General features: G+C 33.4%; 1 protein-coding gene across 1 annotated transcript in view; it reads right to left on the reverse strand.

Moving 5' to 3' along the window:
* The window catches only part of LOC111512058 (uncharacterized), a 25,568-nt gene extending 10,671 nt beyond the window's left edge, over positions 1-14,897 (reverse strand). The window contains exons 1-3 of the mRNA XM_074173560.1: positions 14,410-14,897; positions 5,693-5,819; positions 5,461-5,635 (exon numbers count right to left, since the gene is read on the reverse strand). Of these exons, the coding sequence (XP_074029661.1) occupies positions 5,461-5,635; positions 5,693-5,759 (242 nt within the window). The 5' untranslated portion in view covers positions 5,760-5,819; positions 14,410-14,897. The remainder of the gene's footprint in view (positions 1-5,460; positions 5,636-5,692; positions 5,820-14,409) is intronic.
* Positions 14,898-16,076: the final 1,179 nt, after the last annotated feature.

Consider the following 16,076-nt stretch of genomic DNA (forward strand, 5'->3'; position numbering starts at 1 on the left):
TAATGATTTTATTAAAACAACGATAAAAAAAACAACAATAAAAATTAATTGGCGCTCCGGTTGATGAGGTTGATTTCTTCCAATCTTTCCGCACACAATTCAATAGCGTAAATTTCCGCTTGAAATACAGGTTCCTGGGCAGGTTGATATCGAGTCATGGTAGACGATGTATGGAATCAAACGTCGAACTCATCCAAACATTCTCAAGACAACCTGATTCACCAGACAACTGATTTCAATAGCGTGAACATATGGGAGACTGTCTCAGAAATTCTTCAAAGTCCGAAAAGACCGCTGACGAGGGACGTCACGGCTATTAGGAGAAATAAAAGTTTGGCGTGAAAGAAACGCAACATCGATAATAGGTAGTCCGTTGAATTTGAATCGACCATCCAACACGTATCGATTTTCGACCGGCAATGTAATAACGTATATCCAAATTTCGATAGATAGCATAACGATATATGATTACTTTTTCATAATGGTCATTAAACGACACAATTGTCGTCAGACAGTCCCATCACTTTCACTGAAGCCGGAGACAGTTTTGGAATTTTAAACAATGTACGGAGGTGAAATGACTTCATAGAAAGGAACACTTGTCCTAAAATTTCCATCACAAATACAATTTCTAGAAGGAACTAATGATTGTCGAACATCATCGATTAAAAATTGTTTAGTGTGAGACCAATGTATTACCGTTAAAAGCCTCATCGATTTTTATCGATTGCCCAAAATCATGTCAGTAGCTTTATTGTAAAGTGGAAAATGAATACGTCTTGTGACTCAGAATGTCATACAGGAGTGTTGCCATTGACCCCGTTCACGAGAAAGGAATTAATGAATTTTATTGAAAATATTTCATATAATTTTTGATTCTTAAAAACAAAACTTCTATATTTTCAATAAAATTTGTCGTTACACGAGTAATTTTTTTATCTAGACTGGGGATTTATATTTTTATCAATTTTCGAATTCTGGAGAGATTTGTAATTTAATTTCGAGTATTCAGTACTTTCGGCTTTTCACCTCATTTGAAATTACCCATTTTTTGAATACAATATTAATATCCACTTATTTCACATCATATGCATCATATGTTAATGCGACAAAAGAATTTACGAGTGTTCCTAATAGTCAATATTGCTTCACGAAAATTGAAGAAATTTTTCACATGGTGAATTGATTGATTTAGGGTTTTTTGACTTGTTTGTTAAACCAATGTGTTGTTCACAAATTTTTTGTTCACTAGTTTGAATAAGCAAGATGAAGTAAATGAAACTGTAGAAAATGATGTCAACGTAAAAACCCAACTAAATTCTCTGACTTTCTTCTAAGTTGATGAAGTTACAGAAAAAAATCTAGTTCAAATATTATATAGGATCTATTTGTTGGTGTGACTTTAAACATCAATGTTTGTTGAATTTTATCGACACATTGCGGGTTATTTATTACTTTTCCTGGATGGGAGTTTTGATGAGATATTGAATAAAAATTAATATTCCACCTTTTTGTCAGCACAGATGAATTTCAAGAAACTTGATTGTTCTGATATTGGGATCTAAATTCTTCTTACATCCAGTTTCAGGCTAATGGATTGTTGACATTCTCCTGATTTTAAAATTTTTTCGACAATACATCAAATGCATGCAATTTTCATAACCTTCTTGTGTTGATCTTTATTATAAATTGCAACATCTTCAGGCTGTATTTTCGATGGAAATCATTTGCACAACTTTTTCTCTTCCGCTATGCTGAATGATTTGTTGACTCTCAGCAAGTTCATTATTTAGTGTAGATTATTACTATTGCTGAATAATTTTTGCAGCTCGTCGAATAATAGACGCAAAATTTTAATTTATTTCACTTTGTGTTTACCCGCTTATATTTATATCCTTAATTTTTGTCGAAGATATCATAGTGTACCTACAGTGCTTTTCTTTAATGTCCCCTCCCCTTTTATCTTTTGAACGGGTCAACTCAAAAAATTGAAATTTGAGACAATGAAATCAATGCATGAATACATTATTTGAAGTAAAATTGACAGATGAAACTTTCAAGATGGCGACTGGGCGCCATCTGGGAAAAAATGATTGAAAAGGGGAGTCTTGTGATACATCTTTTTGAAGCTACTGACAAATGCTTCACTACCCTAGAATATATTGTCAATTTCTTCAACTACTACAAAATGGCGGAGCTTTTAATAATTTTAATAATTAACTACATAATAAATTCCATGACGAACATTTCCGAACACAGTAACGTCAATATCTCTACAAATATTTATTATTCTCTTCCGTATATTCAATATTGAAGCAGGTCCAGTTTCGTACACCTTTTGTCTCAAAAAGCCGCATAAAAAAATTCGAAGGTGTCAAATCTCGCCACCGGGCTGGCTATTCTGTAGGACCTCGACAACAACCGGGAAAAGTAGTATCCAAATGGGGTAATGTGGTGGTGATCCATCTTGTTGGAGTACAATGTCTATATCGAATTCATTAGGATTTGCCTCGACGATTTCAGTGATGAGAGGGTTTAAAAAAATGTACATTCGTCACTGAATGGTTTCCGTCATGATTTCGCAGAATTCTGTTCTTCGATCAGGGTCACCTTCAGTTGATTGGTGAATCATTTAAATTTTGTATGGATGTTACCTATTCCTCTTCAAAAATTTCCACACAGTAGAAAGAAACACCTCACAAATATTCACGACGGAATAAGTAGACTGTTCAAGATTTGCTATCATCTCACCAATTATTTGCAAATGCTGTTCTTCCGAAATGAAAATATGACCTGGGGGATTTTTGTTATATACACTACCGGTAGTTGTGAATTTGGATACAAGTTCCCTCAAATATTCTCTACAGATAGGATGATTCGGGAAACGTTCATTGAAAATCCTTTCGGTCTCGTGAAAGTTACGCGTCGCACCGTAAATAGAAATCGCTTCAATTTTTTCTTCCAATGGACGAGAATTTACCATTTTAGAGATTGTTGACGTCGTTTTTTACTAGTAGAACTTATTTATTCATTTACGGAATGTCCATTACAGCATTGAACAAGTTAATATAAAGTTTGCGGTCCTGAATATGTATACCTACAAAACATAATTTCACTACAGAGAAAAGCTATATACATTTATTTTAAATTGGGGTCTTATAAAATATGAAAATAAAAAGAATAAAAATAAAATTTATATACATATATATATATATATATATATATATATATATATATATATATATATATATATATATATATATATATATATATAAAATATTCATTCACTGCACATTAATATACTCTTGAGAGAATAAGGAGATCACTCATTCAAACAGCATCATAAGGCGAAGTGTATGTCTTTATCTTTTATATTTTTTAATTCTCGTCTGAAAGTAGATAGGGTATGCCGAAGTAGTTCAAATCTACTTTATTTGCGTTCCTTACCATTGTTGATAAAGGGCTGTGGAATCCATAGTTACGGTAATGGTGTTTATTATGAAAGGTGTGATTTGACCTAGTACCAGAGGTATTAACTTTAAAATCAATGTGAGACAAGAGATCTGGTGAATAAACTTCACCAGCTAGCAACTTGAACAGAAAGCATAAGCCAATTTCTATTCTTCTGTTCACCAGAGTAGTTATGTTCAAAGATGAACATAGGGCTGGATAATCATAGTCATATTTGTCTACATGGATTCCTAATTTGAATGCAGAAGATCATAAAAATTTGTGTTGAACCGTTTCCAGCATATTAATATAAGTTTTATAGTGAGGGTTCCATACCACCGATGCATATTCCAAGACTGAACGGACAAATGCACAGTAGAGAACTTTAAAGGCATTGACTGAAAGGTCTCTGGATACTCTCTTGATGTAACCTAGCATCTTGCGTGCTTTCAGGAAGATCATTATAATGTGCTGAGAAAACGATAGTTTATCATCCAATAAAACCCCCAAGTCTTTTATTTGAGATATCCGTTCTAGGTCTAATGAATTGATAGAGTATGATAAGTCTATGGAAGGATGATTTCTATTGTAATTTATAAGAAAGCATTTATTGAGGTTGGATCTATTCCATTGGAATTGCGCCAATGTACAAGGTTATTGATATCACTCTGAAGTTGATGACAATTAATTTCATTTTCAATAACTTTAAATATTTTTGAATCGTCAGCTGATAGTAGAATTCGAGAATACTCAATACTTAGGGTAATGTCATTCACAAATAGGTTGAAAAGTAGGGGGCCACAGTGACTTTCCTGGGGAACCCCATGATAAACTTCAATACTATCTGAAGTGTAATTGCCAATAGAAACTGAACTGAAAACTAAATGAGAATATTCTAACTGAACAATGATGTTCATTGTCGTACTGACATTTTTTGTCATTTTTATAAATGAAAAATAACTTAACAAACCTTATCGGGTTGTTGGAGTTGCCATATGGCAAATAAAAACGAATATTCCTTTAAATATCGATATCAATGTGTTTGTTTTCAGAAAATTATAAAATGTCCCGCCAGTTTATAGTAGGTGAAGATGTTGACTTCATTTTCTAGGGTTGCGAAGTGTTCGTTAGGAGCTTTAAAATGATGTGTCGTAAGACCCTCCTTTCCGTTCATTTTTTTCTCCAGATGGCTCCCAGTCGCCATCTTGAAAGTTTCATCTGTCAATTTCACTTCAAAATAAAGTATTCATGCATTAATTTCATTATCCCATATTTCAACTTTTTGAATTGACCTGTTCAAAAAATAAAAGGGAGGGGACATTAAAGAAATGCACTGTATATTTTTTAAATTCCATTCTTCTCTTTCATCCACATTCTTGTTTCTCTCAAACTGGTTCTTTGTTCGTATTTATTCTTTTTCTGTGAAAATATCCGATTTTTTTCATATTCTCAAGCATTGTAAGGTACTTACTGCTACATCTAGTCTATTTCGTCATATTTGTTGAATTTAGTGATTAGTAGGATATTTCTGTTAGTTTTGTTCGAAGGAACTCTGATTCTGGCACTAATTATTTCATCAAATCATAGAATGAGGGGTGAATTTTTCAGAAAACATTTTTTTGTTCAAATTTCTATGGAAACATACCCGCATTAAGAAACTTCAATGAAACGGAAAATCGGAAGCACTTAGCAAACTGAAGAGGTTTGTTTTGAAGTTGTGCTGTCTTAGAGTGAAAATGAACAATAGAATACAAATAGAGATTCAGTGCTACAACATATCTTTGGAATTGATGATACTATAACTTCAAAAATGAATCATATGAAATCAAGTTCTTGAAGAAATTTTTCTTGAGGTAATTTAGATAAACAAAATTCGTAGAAAGAACTTAACGAATGATTGTTCAAAATCTCGGAATAGATTTGCTCAGATCAGGATATTGTTCCATACAAATTTATTTCACAATATGAGAAAATTTATGATGTGGCCAACTAGATTTATTCGATGTCTACCTATCATAAGAGTTGTATTGGTTTTTGTAAAGAGGTGGTAAGCTTCCTCTACGCCTATTTTCTCTCAAGTTCTTCTTGCTGATATGCTCCTTAGCCATTGGAAATTTGGAATCATGTTCGATTTTTCCAATGTCTGGTCCTGGACCCCAAGGAACACACAGAGCCGCCAGTTCCTCTGAAAATATTTCATTGAGAAAGGTCCAGACCAAAATATTCGTTCAGATTTGTTTACCTCTTTCTTTTGCCCACTGCAGTTTTTTTCTTTCTACCAAGGACAAGGAGCGTTCACAGGTTGACATCTCATGGTAGTATTGGCACTGATGCTTCACGAAATATTGTCATTCAAAAATATTTGTGAGCTGCAAATTAAAGTGAGACTTGGTGAGATCAGAATTAGAAGAGAAGTGTGTAATTGAAATTTGATTATGAAATTGAAATCCTCTATTTTTTGTGGGTGGGTAGCCGAAAAGTATTTGATTACTGATTGAGTTACGAAAACTTTTCAAGTAACATTCATTGTGAGATGTTTACTGGATAGTTTACAAAACTTCTTCGGATTTTTTCACTTATTTTGTTTCACTATAGCTCATGGGTACAAATTTAGAATTACACATAAAAATAAAGTATTGCCAATGAAATGCTCGATCAAATTAAAAATAATTAGTAAATATAAACATGCAATCAGAGTTGTCTGATATATCGGTAATAATATTATAATATTTGTGCAAGTATTCTCACTGAAGATGCAAAAAAGGTTTGGGAGGAAATGAAAAGTTGCATATCCGACAAAGTTTGGATAATTTTTTTATCTTCATTTCGGGGATTCCTCTTCTGTGGAGGCCTCGGGAAAGTAGCCCCGCCTGCTCTTCCCTAAATCCAGGGAGAGGGTTTCTATTTTTTTTTTGTAATTAGGAAAACTGGAACATACTTTTCATAAAGCAGGCTTGGCACCAATAACATTCTTGATTCACCAATATACCAGTACATACATTATTCAAGTGTTAGGAGTTGCTTAACTCCCTGTGGCGCTGTGCAATTTATACTTGCAATTTATTCGATCCTATATTTTGTTTCAATACCCAATACATTATTGCTGTGAATTGTTCTTGCAGATGATATTTGAACTTTGTATTAGAGATACAATATAATTGCTTGGTAACAATATTTGAATAAATTATATTGGAATTTGGTTATCATTTTACAAAGACACTTTTCAAATGTTGTTACATAATGTTGTTACATGTTTTGGAATAACAAGCATGCCGGTTATCAAATAGGTAATTATGCAGGTGAAGAGTATGATACGAAATAGTCGCAATGTTGATATTTGTTCAGTAGTATGCATTGCACGAGTGTTTCAGAAATTCTGAGAATATTGGTTGAGAGTCTGAAGATTTAAATGATAATTATTGTCAAAATTGAAATTACAATTATTTATATTATTGTAACAATTTCAACACATATTACATATATAATAGAACATGACATGAAAAAACAGAACAGATCATCTGGAGAAATCAGGAGTATATAAATTTAAGTGTGGAATGTGTCCTGAGGTATATATTGGTCAAACTGCCAGAACATTAAGTAATCGAATTCAGGAACATCATATGAGCTATGCAAATAAGAAACAAGTTCAACATATTCAAATCATCTTTCAGAAGAGAATCATATCTTCAACGAAGAGTTTGAAATTTTACACATAGAAAATGATGGTTAGAAACTGAATCTTTTGGAAGCAATGGAAATTATCAAACTCAAAAATTGTGGATTTGAATAGATCACCATTATTGAACTTGTTCACTTAAAAAAAAAACCAAGGAAGTATTATTATTGATGTGGAAGTGAGGTAATATACTTTAGGTAATCATAATTGAGGTACCTCAGGTATATAAGAATTGTAGAGGTTTAGGCAATTTGATGGAAGTAGTCCCAATTGTAGTTATCTGTGGTATATGAATATTAGCGTAAGAAGCAACCTGTAGTAGTCAAATCACTGTTGAAGAAGCTATTATGTTAGCGAAACATTTTGTGAAATATTTTTCAAATAAAGTTTGTGAAGATGAAATCGTAAGTTCTAGTTAATGGAATTATTATGGATCCTCATCAAGTAACGGCCGAATCAATCAGAAAAAAAATTTTTTCAATGATATTCCTAATTTCATGAAGTTGTTACAATTTTTCATTTGTTCAAGTATTTATTGAAAGCAAAAGGTGAATCATGTATAGCTATTTATGATATTAGTGCTAAAAGTAAGGTTTTATTTTGTGGGTGAAACGCGGAACGAGCGTAGCGAGTTGAGCAATTTCACGAAATAAAATACTTTTAACACTCAAATCATACAATAGTTATTTATGATATGAGTGTTGAAAGTAAGGTTTTATGGAAAAACATGGGGGCTTAAACCAGACATGGTATATTGGCTATACATGATGCTGGTTAAACCCATGATGACATATGCATCTCTAGTCTGGTGGCCAAAGATGAAGCGGGCGACCGCCATCAACAAACTACCTCTTTCACACTTTGTGATAATGGGGGAAGCCAGAATGGGGGAACTACAAACGATCGGACCGAACAGAAATTTCGGAACAAGTGGAGGAGCACATATGTGCACGGACCACATGACACCGAAGTACACCTTTAACACAAACTTCACGGCCAAATTCATAAGCCGTATAGAGTGGAAGATCATTAGTCATCCCGAAAACATGTTTGAAAAAAACACCTGGTATACAGATGGATCGAAGCTGGAATATACCGAGCGTATAGAAAGTTGAACTACAGTTATCCGCTAGGACTATACAATCCATCTTCCAGGCGGAAGTGTATGCTATCTTGCAGTGTGCAAGGCTTAAAAGAAATGATCGGATCAATATTTTAACAGACAACAAGAGCGCACTAGAGGCTCTGACAAACCCGAAGTTGACATTAAAACTGGCCTAGGAATGTCATGAAGAACTGAATGAATTTGCAAACAGGAACAAATTAACTTTGTACTGGGTACCAGGACATTCACGAATCACAGGTAATGATAAAGCTGATGAATGCGCTAGAAACGCATCATCAACTTCATATATAGGTCCTGAACCAGCTCTGGGGGTACCAAAATCATTGGTATGAAACCAGATAAGGACATGGACCAATAAGAAGCACCAGAGTACTGGACAAAAGTACCTAGCAACAAACATTCATTGGGGAACCGTCCGAGAAAAGAACCGAAGAACTAGTTCAATATAGTAGGGATCGGCTCAGAATAATTACAGGGTTACTAACCGGTCATTGCCCGCTTAGAGGACACCTGAATGAAATGGGGCTGTACAACGGAGAACTCAGCTGCAGATTATGCAACGAAGGGATAGAAACAGCTATTCACATCTTATGCGAATGTGAGGCACTAAATCACAGCAGGCAGGCAATATATGGACGTACGAAATAACGTCCAGAAGAATATGACGAACATCCAACACGGAACCTGTACAAACTAGTACAGGGAACCAGACTGATGGAATGGGTGTTATGAGAAGATGGGAGAATAAACGCAATAAGTCCAAGAGGCTGTAGTGTTTTCTGGAAACTTCGACCAAATGGACAAGTCAGACAGCTCTCAAGGTACCTGTTTTCGTTATAAAATAGATAACTTTATTTTTTCTATAAAACACATTTTGACATATCTTTTTGGTTAACTATTTTCATGTTATCGCATTTGCTGTGAAGTGGCCGTGTCAGGTGACACCGAATCATCAACAAACAACAAACAGTATTGTTTACAGTTCATACGTTTTATTTAAAATCACATTTAACGTTTTTGCTGGTGTTTGACTTATATAATACATTTGTAACAGAATTTAACTGTATCTATATCTATTGTTCATAATAAGACGTCCTTGAAAATTGAATAATTATGTTTTGTTCATTGCTATTTGGTGGAAAAAATTGTGTTCAACACTTGTGTTAGAAATATTTTCAACATACTACTTTGTATACATCATCTTTTAATATTCTTGACAACCAAAAAAACTGTACACTTCCACTTCCAGTTTCGAACACATATATCAATGATTTTGGGTAGAAATTGACAGGACATTTTCTCGTGAAAATTCACGCTAACTTTCAACAGAAATTCATATAGTGGTAGACAATGAGTTGCTTGGAATAGAGCTTGTATCACTGTTCATAACTTTTGTGCCATAATTTGCGCAAATGTCTAATTTCATGTACTAATCCCATAATTTTAGACGTGTTTTGACACCTTCGTGTCAAAAATCGTAAACCATCATCTATTTATGGAATCTATATTCATTGAAAGTGATAAAATTGAATTTGCCTCCAATTTAAATTCGCTCATGAATAAATAAGCTATAAAAGAGGGTATTGGATTTCTCATTGCCGTGCCCTCGTGCTGTCTGTAGAAATAGTTCTCCAACTGGAAGCAATTCTTTTCGATGCAAATTTTTGTTAGTTCATTATATATACTCTTCAATAAAACTCCGTCACTATGACCATTGCTCCTCAGAAGATTCCTCAAATGCGATTCAATAGTTTTTGGTATAAGAACATATGAAAACAACAACAACATTGAATGATACTAAAATCTCTCCGTCCCATACATTCAAACTCGATTGTGGGTTGACAGAGTTTGAAACTGTGTGATAGCCATTTGAACATTTTTTAAATAGGGAAACTCATGGTAGAGGCAATTGATCGAACCGACTTGCCAGGCTTCAGACATATATTTCAGGAAATATAGAATTAGAAACCTGTTGACCTTTATTGAATGTGTTTTTCACTCATGAAATCATCTTAGGCAATGGGTTCCTTGGTGATTCATTAAAGGACCGTTCTCAAATAAATGATCGATTATCTCCTAGTAACCTCATCGGCTTTGTCTGCTTTCAGATAGAACATTTTCAAAAAAAGAACGTGATTTGCTGGCTCATTTGAATAAATGTAAGCTAACCCTAAAAACGAAATATTGTGGGAAATGTGACAGAAACATGTCTGTTAGATTGGTCTAGAGATATAAACTTGTTTGAAAAAGCATGTAGCACATATCCGATATCGGAGAGCAACAAAATATAGTGTCGCTAACACATGTTGAAGAACAATCATGAGGATCGATCCAAAGGTCGGTATGAGTTATTTCAAATAGCACAGAGGAAATGTGAAATCAAACACGTATGGACCATGGGGGGTATATAGTCTTTCACCAGAACAATAACTCCAAGAGAGAATTGGCCAGCATAAAGAACCTGTAATAGATATCAAAGGTTCAATTGAAGAAGGTTTTCCTTTCTCCAAGGATTTATGTATCAAATCTGTCAGTTCAAGAATCGCGTCTTTGGTTGAGGTTTTTTCTTTGAAGCCCATTATTGTAATCTGATATTCCCATTCGTACTTTGAGGTATTAAGAAACATATTACTATGCTCTACCTGTTTGTTTCGGAATGAATAAATAAATGAGGAATGGAAATGGTATGGAGTTGTTGAGATCGCTACACGACACTGGATTTTTGAACGTTTCGGAAAATCTAGAAATAACCCATCGTTCATCTTCATACGAATATATGTTGCAATTGAGCCAGAACTTTCAGGAAAAACTTTCTCGCTAATTTTTGTGAAAAATAGGCCAGGTTTAGCGCTGGGATATAGAGTATTTCATCTCCTGAATACGCCATATCTCCAATTGCATGCTCACTTTTTAGACAATAACAAATAAAAAGTGGTGTCTCATTGTTGAGTTTTCCCCAAGTATGGCGTTGGTAACACAAATCTTTTGTAAAAGTGTTTAAAAGTTACTGAAGTATAACCGTTTATTTTAATTGGAATATATCGAAATCGTAGATCAAAATCTATTCATTAATTACTACTGAAAAAATATGACAGACAGTAAATGTATTTATAACAACTGATTATTGACTCTTTGGAATCACTTACACATTTTCGTATCTATTCATATAACTGTAGAGTGTTATGAACAGCTAGGCATTTTCGAATATATAATATAAAAGGTCAATAAAAAAATATTGGTGTGTTTTTGTTTCCTTATTGGTAATATATAGTTTCAATATTACTAGGTCGGTAGCCGATCGGTTCGACGTGGGTGCTTTGTTAACTCACTCAATCGACCGCTGTGTGAGTCGGTAGTTCAAGCCGCAGGCCAGACGATCGATTTACACTTGCTATCGTCCAACCCGTATTAGGAATCTCACATCAAGAGGTAAGACCTCGTTAGTCCTTAGCTCGCACAAGTTTCGACTTCTGAGGGATGTCGTTCGTAGGGGCGCGACAGCTGGTCAACGAAAAAAATATATTTTTTTAAACATAATTCATGTCTTCCTTCATTTGTTAGAGAATAGAGATCCGTCCTTGTAACGAAAATTTCGAACAAATTAACATTTCCAAAAAAGGGAAACAGTGTCAGAACTTGATAAAATCTACCAAAATGATCGATGACATTTTCTGAAAATTTACTTTGTTTCCAATTCTGGTTTCCTTATCGATAACTTTAGACATGCATGTGACATAAGCCAAAACTTCATTACTATTATATTTCAACCATGCCTGACAAAAATTTGACGATAATTTCCACAATATGAACTTGTATCAACTGAAATTATACATGTTGCAATGCAATAGCTTGTCCGCTACTCACTGAATGATGACCTAGAAAATTGACCAGCTGACTTCGTTATTAGCTATCACTCTATTTGTCTATCTAATACCTTCTATATACTTTTCTACATTACTTCGAAAAATTTCGAATATCAACTTGAAATGTGACAGTAGAAGGGTCTAAAAAGATATATTGTGAATTTTGCAAACCGATTACTTTTATTTCAGATATCAGATCTATTGAAGTCAGCCATAAATACGATTACTCGCAGTTGGTTCATTTTTAACAGAGCTTTTGTGATTTGTTTGCTATTCTATCAGTATCTTGCCCCTGATTTTTGAAGTATTAACTATTTCATAGTTATTTCAAATATCAAATTCATTTACTTTCGAAAATTATATGAATCATTTCTTTCAGTTTAATCTCAGAAACCGGCAATACCAAACTAGAATCTAGCGAGTTAGCTGAACTGGAACTATTGAAACTTGTGATATGAAATGTATGAAAATATGAAATGTGATATAAAATGAATAATCGACATTATAAATAAAAAATAACCAATTATTACAAGAAACTTCATCACAAAAACTTTTTTCTCGCCAAAAAGTATTTGTGAAGCCTTATGATCTGAAATAATTTTAAAATATCTTGTCAGCTAGGTTTAAAAATTTGGAATGAATTCGATTACATTGAAATAGACTTAGAAAATTCTACTTGGCCCATTTTCTACTTTTTTTCTCGAGGAGAAAAACTTCGAATTCTGAACCTTCAAGAATACCTTCTTTTCCTGTATCTATCTCAATTTCATAAAGAATGGAAGTGACGACAGTTTTATTGTATTTTAACTATTCGAATTTTGAACGCTTCGAAGAGAAGTAAAATAGTTTCAACTACAATCCTATGTTTGAATTAGCAGAAATGATATTCAACGTATTCTAATGCACAAGGCACAAGTTCCATTTTTCATTTGCATCAACAATAATATTCGTGAACATGTTAACGATGTTGTTGATATTATTAGTAAATTGATGGATGTAGTCGTTACTACGTGAAATGAGAAATGAAACTTTCTATGTTTTTTACCACTTTTATTTGTAACTAACGTTACTGCAGTTTATTGTATAAGTTTGAAAATGTCCTTATAGGATGAAACTGCAGTAACGTTCGTTACAAATAAAAGTGGTACAAAACTTAGAAAGTTTCATTTCTCTTTTCTTCGATATTATTAGTGTTGATCCGAACAATATCAGAATCTGATGGCTATCTGGCTATTCTATTTGCAATTCAATTCATTGTGTATGCCAGTGGATAATTTTATTTAATAGGTTCGAAAATCTTATGAAGTGAATAATTCATTTCGAACAAATTAGCATTCATCTTTTTTTCAGAAGTTTCCCAAATCCTTAGAAATTATGATTCTGAGTCCCATAATGAGAATTGGATTTTAAATAATTGATTTGTTTGATCTGTTGAATTTGGTCGAATTGTTTCCCTTATGACTTTCTCGATAGTATCTTTACTTTTTATGAGATCAGATAGTACTATAGATCATAATTCACATCTCATATTGGTAGAACAGTCCATCTCAACTTCCAATTCAGAAATAGCATAGACAATTCACTACTCACAACATTCTCAGTATTTCATTTCAACTATGCGCACATTATTTATTTCATATGAGTAGATTATTTTCTATTTGGCTGTCAAAATTTTTCACTAATTCATTTTCTAATTCAGTTTATAATATCAATCGATGCGTTTACCATAAACAAACTTCGGATGAAACGAATGATGAATACTTTGAATATCTTGAAGAAAAATTCTGATTGAATATCTTTGGGGTCTGATACATTTTTCATATACTTGGAAGGTTGATTATATTTTTGAATTATGTATATCCATGCAGATCGTAGTTGTGAACCGAATGATTTCAATTGATTTTCTACTTTCCAGAAAAAAATTATTGATAATTCAATCGAAGAAAGTTGATGAGGATATACTTTTCCTCAGTTACAAACTGATAAAAAATGTTCAATATTCAAATGGCGTTCTTCAATAATATCTAACGCTAAAATAAGGATGTATTTCTTATTCAAAAATTCAATTGAGGACGGGTCTGAGGTTTTTTTTCATGAGTCAGGTCTTCTACAGAATAATTTCTGTTGAAAAAGTTATAGGAAACCAGAGAGCATTATTGGGAAAATCATATTTGTAAGACACTCCCATCAATAAAAAAATCAAACAGATTGAAGTTTCACATTCGAGAAATATGAATTATTAATTGATGATCATCAACTGGTAATGGGTGGTATAATTAATTAGTTTTTCTTACCTTTTACAGTAACGCCTCGCTCGAAAACAAACCTGAATATCAACACAAAAGTAAATCCACTACTGAGCCAACAGCGCGTGTTCTTTCACAATTGAATTGAAAACCGCGAACCATGCGGGAAAACTATATCTTGTATTTGATCAATTTCGTCACTATGACAACAACTTTCCAAACATATTGAACAGGTGAACAACCCTTTTCCGAACAAACCTTGTCAATTCGAAAAGACTATTTTCTTGTGTAGAAAATTAACTTGGGTGGAAGATTGCAATCTTCATGGTATACTTTTGACTCTCATCGATTTTCAGTGGAACTATCAGGGAGTCTGTTTATGGAGAGTTGACGACAAATTATAGACCTATTTCTCTGATATCACACATAGCAAAAAATTTTGGAAAAATAATAAAAGAAAGAATGACACATTTCATGAAAAAACATAATATCCTGTCCCAACGACAGTATGGATTCAGAGAAGGAAGATCTACAGAAGATGAAATATTGGAACTAACGACTCATATCTACAAATCACTCGACATCTCCAAACCGTCACTCTGCATTTTTAAAAGACCTTTTCAAAGCCTTTGATACTGTTTGTCATACAAGGCTTCTTGAGAAACTGGAAAAAATTGGCATACGGGGTAAGCCGCATGACCTATTGAAATAGTATCTCTCAAACCGTAAATAAGTAGTCGATATTGATGGTGCAGTAAGTACACCAAGGACGATTACCTACGGGATTCCCCAAGGTACGGTCTTAGGCCCTCTTCTGTTCACCATCTATATAAACAGCCTATTGAAAATGACCTCTGAAGGAACTATTCTGAGCTTTGCAGATGACACAGCAGTATTTTATAGTGACGATACATGACAACAACTGAAAGCGAAGGCGGAAAAAGATTTCAACAATATTAATAAATGGTTTCTATACAATAAACTAACTTTGAATGCGGAAAAGACCAAATACTTACCCTTCACCTCCTATACTGACAATTTGCCGAATATGGGGCCATTGAATATAAACCAGAATATATCAATTCCAGAAGCCAGCTCCATTAAATACCTCGGTATAAAAATTGACCGACATTTGAAATGGGATTGACATATATCGTATCTCACAAATAAACTTCGAGGATTCGTATCAAGATTCAAACTCTTGAAAGAATACCTTGACATCACCCATCTGACAACTATGTATTATAGTTTAGTTCAGTCCCAACTTTCATCGTGTTATTCACTTGATCTGGATGTGACGTTTTTACCGACTCGACTATGATATTTTATATCATGTAATATCTTGCATGAAACTGACAACCAATCATTGTGATATTTTAAATATTGTATTATGTGCTACATGAATGTTTTTTTTGTCATTTTTTTGAATCTTTTTTAGAGGCTATATAACGCACAAGGAGTAATCTTGTGATTGTTTCTTCAGTGATGCCATTGTTAATTTATGCAGCTCTCAAGCACTACTGATATAAACTTATGTATTGAATATTGTGATTTTTTGATAAATAAACATTATTATTATTATTATTAAACACAATGTGGTTCTGATTGACTTGTTCTAGTCATGGGAGTCTTTGGACCTACTTTTAATTCCAGGATCATACCCAGATAACATAATTATTAATTTGGAACCAATGTCGGCGCAATGTCGAATTATC

The sequence above is a fragment of the Leptinotarsa decemlineata genome, unplaced genomic scaffold, assembly GCF_025532065.1.
Source record: "Leptinotarsa decemlineata unplaced genomic scaffold, Ldec_3_MD MMD2_tig00000251_RagTag_RagTag, whole genome shotgun sequence".
NCBI classification, from domain to species: Eukaryota; Metazoa; Arthropoda; class Insecta; order Coleoptera; family Chrysomelidae; genus Leptinotarsa; species Leptinotarsa decemlineata.